At 34.4% G+C, this 10456-nt stretch overlaps 1 protein-coding gene across 2 annotated transcripts; it reads right to left on the minus strand.

Annotated features, from left to right (window-relative positions):
• Nucleotides 1-189: 189 nt before the first annotated feature.
• LOC108209553 (protein FLOWERING LOCUS D) lies at nt 190-6195 on the minus strand. 2 transcript variants are annotated; one of them, XM_017380515.2, is made up of 5 exons: nt 4320-6195; nt 1867-2625; nt 1715-1760; nt 999-1633; nt 190-772 (listed from the first exon to the last, which is right to left on the minus strand). In XM_017380515.2, the coding sequence occupies exons 1-4, from the start codon at nt 6058-6060 to the stop codon at nt 1024-1026; spliced, it is 3156 nt and encodes a 1051-aa protein (XP_017236004.1). In that variant the 5' UTR covers nt 6061-6195; the 3' UTR covers nt 190-772; nt 999-1023. The 2 variants fall into 2 exon arrangements, with proteins under 2 accessions (XP_017236004.1, XP_017236003.1); XM_017380514.2 differs by having other exon boundaries at nt 667-804.
• Between the last annotated feature and the right edge of the window lie 4261 nt (nt 6196-10456).

Below are 10456 nucleotides of genomic sequence, written 5' to 3' on the forward strand. Positions count from 1 at the left end.
ATAGCATTGATTAAAATGAAATACCCTTGAACTCTGATCTGGTTAAAAGTTAAATATTTGGAACTAAACATTGCGTAATTTATGCAGCAAGTACAGTAATCTAAAAGAAAACGATATGCAGCAAGTACAGCAATCTAAAAGAAAACGATGCGATCATAAGAGATACTTTCCGAAAGATTAAAAACAATATTAATAACGGTAATGTCATAAGAGACGCTAAAAACGGTTGTAGTCTTTTCAACTATAGCTAAATGTTTACACTGGAACTAAAGAATCAATTTAATTTCTGCACAGTAAGAGACGATCCGAAATTATCCAGCAGAGGGTCGAATTCCCTAGGATAAAATATATGCCAAGAAAGTGGCAACTTGCCATCCAAAGTGTAATCAAATAAATTTGAGACCCGAGAAGGGAGAAGATTTTATGCTGAACCCATGAAGTCTTGGTGTAACAATTATAGGCGGACTTTTGCAAGGGAAACTTCACATAGGGTTCTCTTTGCTAGAAAATCAGTTGGATGAAGCATATCTATATGCATGATATCTCTCTTCTGCACATTGCTTACATTTTTATCCTCCCTCATTTGAGTGAGACTCGGGAGTAGGTGTTTCCATGCTGACATGCAACCCAATGATCATTTGGTTAAATCAGGCTGCACTCCTTAAACTGGGGAATTAGGCGACCCCTGATACACGCCTAGTTGACAATTTGGAGGCCCAACGACACCGAGGCGTCTTTAATGAAGATGCCATTCAGAGGCGCTCTAGGGATTCTGCAGCCGCAAACTGATTGTTGTCAGGATACCTGAGACAGAGAATACCAACTACTGACTAATGTAACCACAACACTTGTCTAGTAAACCAAGTCAAGGACATGGCTGGACACTATGAAACTCTCCACAAGTACAAAAGCAGCTAATAATCCTTCAACTAATTACATAAATTAACAACCTACAGGAAGGCCAGAAAAGCTAACAATTTGGCTGAAGTGTAAGTTACCTGAGTCAGTTATGCTCAATTTCTGCTACTGCAATCCTCCAAAATAGTTAACAGTTTCCATATCTGAGCTGGAAGGTGGAGTCATAGAGGAGGGTTTAGTATTATCAGGAGTAGGACCACTGCTAATACACATTACTTCTTTAGCCCCACCATTTGAACCGGGAAAAGGAGTAGTGATATTTTCATTGCTTATTGCTTTTGTACCAACTGGAAAGCTTAAAGGAGTGGAATAATCAATTCCATGGTCAACTATCTTGAGCCCTAGGCCTTTATTTGAAGAGGCAAAGGAAAAATTCGGGGTAGAAGAATCAATTCCATGGTCAACAATTCTTAATCCTAGGCCTTTACCGGAAGTGGTAGATGAAACGTTTGAAGTAGAAGAATCAATTCCATGGTCAACCAACTTGAGCCCTGGGCCTTTATTGGGAGTGGTAGAAGAAAAGTTTGAAGAAGAAGAAAAGTTTGAAGTAGAAGAATCAATTCCATGGTCAACCATCATGAGCCCTACGCCTTTATTGGAAGTCGAGGACAAGTTGGAACTAGAAGAATCAATTCCATGGTCAACCATCTTAACCCCTAGGCCTTTATTCGATATTGTAGAGCCATTGCTGCTGTTACCCAGTACTTTAGCCTTTCTGAAACCAATCAAAAGATGAGTATAATTACACGGATGAGGTATCAACAAAAGCAAAAATATCAAGCTCGTAGCCTCATACCTGATCATCTTTTGCTTCAAATTGGCAGGCTTAAATTTTGATGTACCTGTTTACAATAAAGTTAAGTAAATATATATATAATAATACAGACACACACACATTACATATATGTGTGAACCAAAATATTATTTCATTATAGATCACAAACCAACCTGATTTCAGAGTCAGAGAAGTTGAAGCAGGTCTGCGGTTTCCCCTCTCGGCCTTAATGGATGCAATAACAGAATCTGCAGAAGGCCCTAGGCCTTTTCTACCAATTAACTTTACTCCAAGATTTTCACACAAATAATTCAACCTCATCTCATCACCCCCTCTCACATCCATCAGCTCAAGTGCCTGTTGCCTTGATAACAGCGTATAAACATGAAACTCCTGCTGTTGATTGAAGTGAGTCTGGAGCTGCTGAACAAGTAGACTGCTGGAATGCTGCTGATCTGGTCTTGAACCTTCATTCTTTTTTTGCGGTTCACCAAATTTCACCCTCAAAATTGCCACCGACTTGGGATCAGAGTTTTTTTTACAATAGATTACTGAAAAAGATCCAAACTCTAGATCTGGTTCTCTGAATAAATCTGCCAGAAGGCAAGCACAGGAGTGTGTGTTTTTTAATGTATTCCTCTGCACTTTGGTCCTCATTGCCCTGTTGCTAGCATAATGCGACATGTTTGCAGCTTCTCTTAGTCCAGTAAGAAAAGCTCCATGCATAGTTGCTGGGTAACGCTTGGTGGTAGCCTCTCCCGCAAAGAAAAGTCGTCCATCTCCCACACTTTCTGCTAAGATATCATAGTCATCTCCTGATGCCCCCACAGCAACATTAGAGTACGAGCCCAAGCTAAAAGGATCACTACCCCACCTTGTACAGACCGTTTGTATGGGATCTGGAACATCAATTCCTTTAGGTTTGTATATGCCTACAGACATCAAAGTCTTATGATGAGTACAGAATACGATTTATCATATTAGCCCGCAGAAAAAAGGGTTTATTAAATTATTATATTAGGCCACAGACAAAATTACTTCAGTGCACACTCTGTTTCAAAATGCATTGATCCACATATTCGTGTGTAATTGCAACGATGATATTACTAGGAGTAAAATTAGGATATTACATGATTACGCATACATCAATCCAAGAGAGTTATAATTTACTATTAAATAACCTGAAACAACTAAGCTTGAGTTTGACTACTTGTAAATGAACCAAACTTGAGCAATGCCCTAGTCACAATTATTAGCCTAAGTAAAGGACCATTTAATTAGCTGATGTGCATTTCACCTTCCACAATAATCAAGTGCCAAAAAAATCATTAAGATTTTCACAGGGAAAAAACAGAAACTAAAATCTTAAGAATTAATACTTTTAGAATAAGAAAAGAACGATTCAAATAAACAATAACGAAAAGATATAACTCTATCCACATCCTAATGTCTACTTTTTTAAGATAAAATGAATACTTAATGTCTCATTTCACAGGTTTCAAACCACAATGCTGAACTATAACTTTTTTCAGGGTGAACGCGACCTTTCCCATGCATTTCTTCAAATCAAAGAAATGCAAACACCTTTTATGGTGGCCGATATTGAGACTTAATAGTTAAGATCTAGTAAGACAAGGGAAATTGCTTTAACCAGTCCCGCAAGTCAGGAAGACTCTGGCTTGGCCCATTCACTCCTAAACTATAGACACTCTTCTTACAAATTCACAAAATAAAAAAATTAATGTACCATAGTAACTGGATGTGGACGACACTTTCGGGACAAACAAGAGGAAATTTGGCAAATAAAAAGGGGGTAAAGGGAGTAACACATTATTTGACTAAGCATTCATATAGGGTATAGTGTTTCACATACTTTCAGTCTTTCACCTTAGGTTATTTAAGCAGCCTTTAATAATAGAAAAATCATTAATATGTGTAATTACTGAATTAAAAACTGGTATATTCTCACTGTTGAGTAATACACCCTCCATTTACAATGGCTACGTTTTCAAATCAACGTCCCAAAAGTCCTCTCCACATTCGGCTAATATATTAAACTAAGTATAATTCTTTTATTATTGTTTTTTAGACAACTTCTGTTGATTTAATTTGGCAAATAATATTACTAGTAACAATATTATGGAGGAAATACAGTTTATTCGTAGATTAGATTATAGAAGTAATACAAGTTCCACAGCTGCACAGCTTGGATAATAAGTAAACAAGACATATTGACCCGGGCAAATTGAGCCTTCCGGATAGGATATCGTACATGGTCAGTGAGCTTTTGCTAACACCTATTCTCTTTATTCTAGGCTTATTTACAGAAAGTTTAAGAGAGTTACAAAGAGCATCCCAAATCCTCAACCACATACTCTGGTAATCTTTATACTATAACAATCTCTGGGGGGTAAATGTTGGTGTTTTCTACGGCAGAAATATTAGAATTTAAAGGTTTGCCAAACTTTCACTCTAAAGTATTATAGAAGTAGACACATGTAAATAGCTTCTACTAGCTGAGGACTACAGAAGTAAAGTTGAAAAAATTAATATTACACACCTCAAGTTTAATTTTTTTTAAAATCAGGGATAAGATGAAGGAAAATAGCAACTGAAAGTTAAGTACCTTTCAGAATTTGGAGAACCTGGGTCACGGCATCAGTGGGCGGCATGCTCTCAAACTTGTGTGCAGCTTCTCCTGCAACTAAAGCAATCAAGAGTGGTCCTCCAGCTACAGTTGCATAGCTGTAGAACAGAAAAAACTCCCCCCGGCTGCTTTGATCATCAGTAAGATGCCCAAATGTGTCGAGATCGGTACCCCAAAACACGTATGGAAAAAGCATGGCAACTTTGTTTAACAAACCAAACCCTAATCGTTTAATACCTTCAAGCTTTCTTTGAGGTAACTCTGGAATAAATTTGATAGAGCCACTTTTCAGAACCCCTAGAGGAACAGTGCAAAGAGCCATATCACCCTCATAGATCTGTCCCCCAGAAATAACTTGCACACCATGACCACCATAACGAATGGTATGCACAATTTTTTCATACTGTATTGGCACATTCTCAGATAAAGCTTGCACTAGCCTTCCATTTCCTCCAGGTAAAAAGCAATGGTCCCCTCCCATATCAAATGGATCATCCTGATCCCAGAATGCAAGTGAAAGTTTAGAAACCAGGGCAGCATTTGCATATTCCAAATTTGCAATGTGCCAATTGAACAATTTAGTGGCTTCTTCATTCCCCGCAATTCCATCCACAGGCCATAAACTCTCCAACGCTGCTCCAAGGGAAACATCCTGTGAGACTTCTCCCATTAATTGCCTAAGACTACTCGCTTTGTCCAAAATTTGATTATAAGCAATTTCCACTTTCGTGTCCAAATCTGGATCAACCGGTTTTCCATCCACATTATAAAGTGGACACTTATCTCTCACTTTATGAAGTGGATATGAAAGCTGCTTAGCCAAAATCCCGAGTGGATTACCAAGCGTACCCGTCAAAACACTCCCTCCCAAATCAGCAGCAGCAGTCTTATTCGCCCCATCCATTTTCTTCGTATACACACGTCCACCCGCCCGTTTCCTCCCCTCCAAAACCGTAACTTTATACCCAAACGACATCAACTGCCTAGCCGCAGCCAACCCGGCAAGCCCTGCCCCAATAATAATCACATTTGACCTACTCGCCTCCCCCAAAATCTTCTCCTTAATAGCTGGCGCAACCCCAAAATTAATAAACCCCCGCGACAACAAATAATCATACGCCTTATCCAAAAGTCCCCTACAATGCTTAGGTATAACATCAAGAAACATCTCTTTCGTAACCCAACTAAACACATCCTCCCGCCACCTCGTAATAATATGATTCCTAATCAAAATATAATTAACTTGCTCAATCCCACCAACCACACTAACAACCCCACCATCAATCTCCTCACTAGTTAACGAATCAGCCGGAAACCCGGAAGTTAAAGCAATTAAAGCCTCATTAGTAGCATCCTTATTAATCACAATAATCTCATCAGAAACATCAACAACCCCATTACCACTATTCCCATAAACAACCCCATTAGTACCATTAATTACATTACTGCCACTAGAAATCAAATTAGGCATTTGATAAACCTGGTCATGAGATGGGCTTGAAGCAGCATTGGTTCTTGATCTCCCCCTTCTCCGTTTCTTGGGAATCGAGAGTGAAATGTAATTAGTCAAATTAGGGTTTGAAATTGAGCTGGGATAGTAATCTGGGTCATTTTGGGTGTCTGAAATCGAATTGGGGGTGAAATTAGGGTTAGGGTTTGATTGGGGATATAAGATTGAAAATTGAAGTGGGTTTTGATTTGAAGAAGAAGATGGGTTCATTGTTGTTATTATTATGAAATTCTTGATTAATCAACTGTGAAAATAGAGATAGCTCAGTGTGTTTGTACGTGTAGATTGCAGAAGAAGGGGGATTTTGTATTTAGCTTGTACTCCATGAGATTACATAATTTTGTGATCATGGATAATTTTGAAAAAATTAATTTACATAATTGCTAAATGCAATTCAAAATTGCTTAATGCAGTTCGTTGAAATTACTGTTTAATCCTTGTACGATGATATCTGTTAAATGACATGTATATGCATCGATGTGAACATTAATTACTCACGTCATTTTCATTTATGTGCACAGACCTCAGTATTCGTTGGAAACAATTTGTTCTCGCTCTACTATTGTAAAAATATTCTCATGATGCGTGTTTATATATTATTTATTCACTTTTTGTGTATTGATAATCTTTAAAAATAAATAAAATTTCATTCTTTACATTTGGTTATATGAAGTTTTAATTTTTAGTCTATTTTCATAATATTTAGATGAATGGTTCAAAATATCTACTCCCTTCGTCCCCCTCATTTGTTTACATTGGGGGACGGGGGCTCGACACGCATTCTAATGCTCTTATAAAACGTAGTTTGATAAATTATTTTGAACTTTTTTTTCTTCCGAATAAAAGTTTGATGTTTATATTTTTATACAAAAAAGAAATTTTCCAAAAAAAAGTTGTATAACTATGTTTTATATACGCCTTGAAATGCGTGTCGAACAGTGTAAAAAAACTGTAAACAAATGAGAGGGACAGAGGGAGTATAATTTTCGGTTAAAAATGTATTTGTGATAGGTCATTTTTTAAAGATTAATGTATAGATTATGATGTTGAATATACTTTCATATCATAATATACTTTATTTTAATAATTTTATACGTAAAAGATCAAAAATTTTATTTAGATAAAATAATTATATATATTATAATAAATTCATATTTCAGATTATTGAAGATAAATTTTTTGAGCAAATCAAATCATACTCACTACAGCTTTAAATATCTTTAAATATCTGTTTTTTTTAATTTTTAACATATATAATATAAGTTTTGACTATATAGTTGAAAATATTAATCTTAAAACTTTCATTTTTTGAATGAAAATATTATAAAAGGGAATTTATTCTCAGAAAAAAATATGAGAAAAAATATTTATGACTATGGTCAAAGAACTTTAGAATATGTGCTAAAAATTCAAAAGGTGGATATTCGAAACGGAAGGAATATATGTTATTTTTAAGAAAATTTAGAAGTTATAATTTAAGGATGATGAATATTTTTCTGATTTTTTAATTAAAAAATATATTTAATTAAAATACTTTTTGCAAATATTTGTTGTTATTAGCGCAATCATTATTGTACAAATTTCATAAGGCAAATAACCTTTGAAAAACAGAACTTGGAATTTATTATAATATCATGTAATTTAATTATTTTAATATTTTCATATAAAATTATAATAAATTATATATTATGAAATTAAAGTATATTCAACATTTTAATCTAATATTAATTTTGAAAAATGACTTATCACAAATACAAAAATGAAGTTTTAATAAAAAATTTACAGTTATTTTAAACCATTTAACTAACTATTATACCTAAAATAAAACTTAATTTGCTTTTACAAATTTATCAATAAAATTAAAAGTGAATAAATAAAAAAAGTAAATACACGTAATGGGAATACGAGAACAAATGTCTTTTAAAATACAAAATGAAAACAATCTGTGCACATAAATTAAAACAGGTGAGTAATTAATGGCTAATGCTCACATTAACGCATATGACTCAGACTAAGCACTCAGTACTCATGTACATATATGCTATCACACATGGATTAAACAGTAATTTAGCTGAACTGCATTAAGCAATTTTGAATTGCATTTAGCAACACCCTTAATTTATGATCGATTTTGTATTATGTCAATAAATTATAATTAAAGAGAAAATTAGTTGATTCTTTATTTATTCTAAACCGCTTTCACCAAAAATATGTTATTCTCCATTTTTAATCGAACTACCTAAAATACAAATCAGTTTAGTTAATTTATGTTTTAAATATTTTTAAGCTAAATTTGATGTGTGTAATTACGATGTTGATATTAAACTAAGCTGAAGAAATAATTATTTTATATCCCTTTTTATATTGGTAAAGTTTACAAAAGATTATTTGTTTTCATTTAATCAAAAACTTGAATAATTATTTGTCTGGGAAAAATAAATTTATTTATTATAAGATCAAGTTCAATGATGATACAAATATATATATATATATAATTAGTTTTATATTATGAAATCGAAAATGATTTTTAATGATAAAATTAAGATTTATACTTCAATAATAATGTTATTCAACAAAAATGATTTTTGATGATAAAATAAAAATTTATACTCTGATAATAATGTTATTTAAATAATTCAGATAAAATTTCCTTGTCAAATCTTTGAATGTGTAATAGTATAAATATAATAGCAATTTTAACACTTTTATTGGACTAGTTTTAAGTGATTAATTTTAACACTAAATAAATTTATTAACTTTTTTTTTTCAGAAAAAAATTCATTATAAAATACACATAATATATAACATGCTGATTAAGATTTTCTTGTATAGTTTTGCTTTCTACAGTCTGCACTCCGAAAATATTTTTTTAATTGAAAAAGTAGTAGAGTTTTAACGGTTTTCGTGTAACATAGACGCTGCAGTTTTCGAGTGAGATGGAAAGAGTTTTTTCGGATGTTTCTTACGAGATGATAAGGGCAGTTTGTGGCTGGATATGGAGGTTATTGGGTTGGTATTGTTGATCCGCGAGCCTTTGGCGTTTAAGGAAGCCCTATCATGATTAAAGAAGAAAAAGTAGTCCTCATGTCCTGTGTTCATTTAGAGCTCGACTAGTCCTTGGGTGTTGTTCAGGCCTTTGAAGGCAAGGAGGTGGATTCCTCATATTTGGGAGCTATAATTGAGGAATGTCGTGCCATTTTCAAGGACGTAAGGTCCTGCTCTGTTTATTATGTAAGGTGTTCAGCGAACTCGGTGGCTCATACTTTAAGCTAGAGAGTCTGGTTGTATGTCTGAGTGTAAGGAATGGTGTGATGTGACATTCTTTCCCATCGATGTGTTAAACTCAGATTTATATTAATGTCTTATTTTGCTTTCAAAAAAAAAAATAAACAAATATCAGAGGTTAAATTTTTTTAACTTTTTTTTATACCAAACTCCAAGTCAATTTCAATCAACAATCAAGTAATGAAAATACGCTTTTCTTTTTATATCGCTGCTCACCTGCTTTCCCATTCATCCCAACTTTGGAGCGAGTTTTAGACAGAAAGTACGTCAAATTTACATTTCTCTTCGCAAGAAATTCCGAAGGAAAATAAATTGAAACGTCCTCGAATAGGTCCCTGAACAAAAGATTCCCCAAACCGGGTCCTTTAACTTTTCAAAATTTTGTATAAGTCCTTCCGTTAAATAGATTCTAACGGACGTTGGAATCTTGTTGCCGCTGACATGGAGTTGATTGTACATATATTAAAAGAAAAAGGATATTAAACTGAAATTAAATTTTAAAAAAAAGTCACATGCCCTGAAAGTGACCATATAAGCGCGTTTATATCCCCTGATTCATTCATTTCTTTCCATCTACAGATTGGGTTTAAGGTTTAGGGTTCTTAATCAGTAGCTTCTATACACAAACGCACTACACCAAACATTACTAACCCACTACACTACATACTAACATCATAAACATTCCCGCCATCTATTCACAGATATGAAGGCCGAAGTCACCTTGTACATTCATCACGTGGGAGAGTTCGTGCCGGAGCATGGTATCAAATACTACGATGGAGGTAAGGTCGAGTATATTTTTAATCAGAAATTGGATGTGTTATCTATTTCCATGCTTTAAAAGTATATTCGAAGTGATCTTGGTTATAAAGTGTTTAAAATTTATTGGCACAAGAGTGGTTCTTTATTTAATGATGTTAATTGTAAATTGCTCTAAAATGATAGTAGTATGCTTGAGTCTGGTAGAACAGATGTGTATGTTGATCATGCTTTTGATGGTGATGAAGTAGAGGAGAGTGCTGGAAAGAGTGAAAAAGATGATGGGAGGGTGGAGAGTGCTGGAGAGAGTGAGAAAGATGATGGGAGTGAAGATAGTGCAGGAGGGAGTGAGAATGTTGATGGGAGTGAAGAGAGTGTAGACGAAGACAGTGATGTAAGTGAAGATTATCAGTTGGTGACGTGTCGCCAAGTCAGCAAAGATTCTAACGTCGGTTAGAATCTACTTAGCGGAAGGACTTGATACAAAATTCTGGAGAAGTTAAAGGACCCGGTTTGAGGAATCTTTTGCTTAGGGACTTGTCGAATAAAAATGGAATAGTTT

This window comes from Daucus carota, chromosome 2, assembly GCF_001625215.2.
Source record: "Daucus carota subsp. sativus chromosome 2, DH1 v3.0, whole genome shotgun sequence".
Classification (NCBI taxonomy): Eukaryota; Viridiplantae; Streptophyta; class Magnoliopsida; order Apiales; family Apiaceae; genus Daucus; species Daucus carota.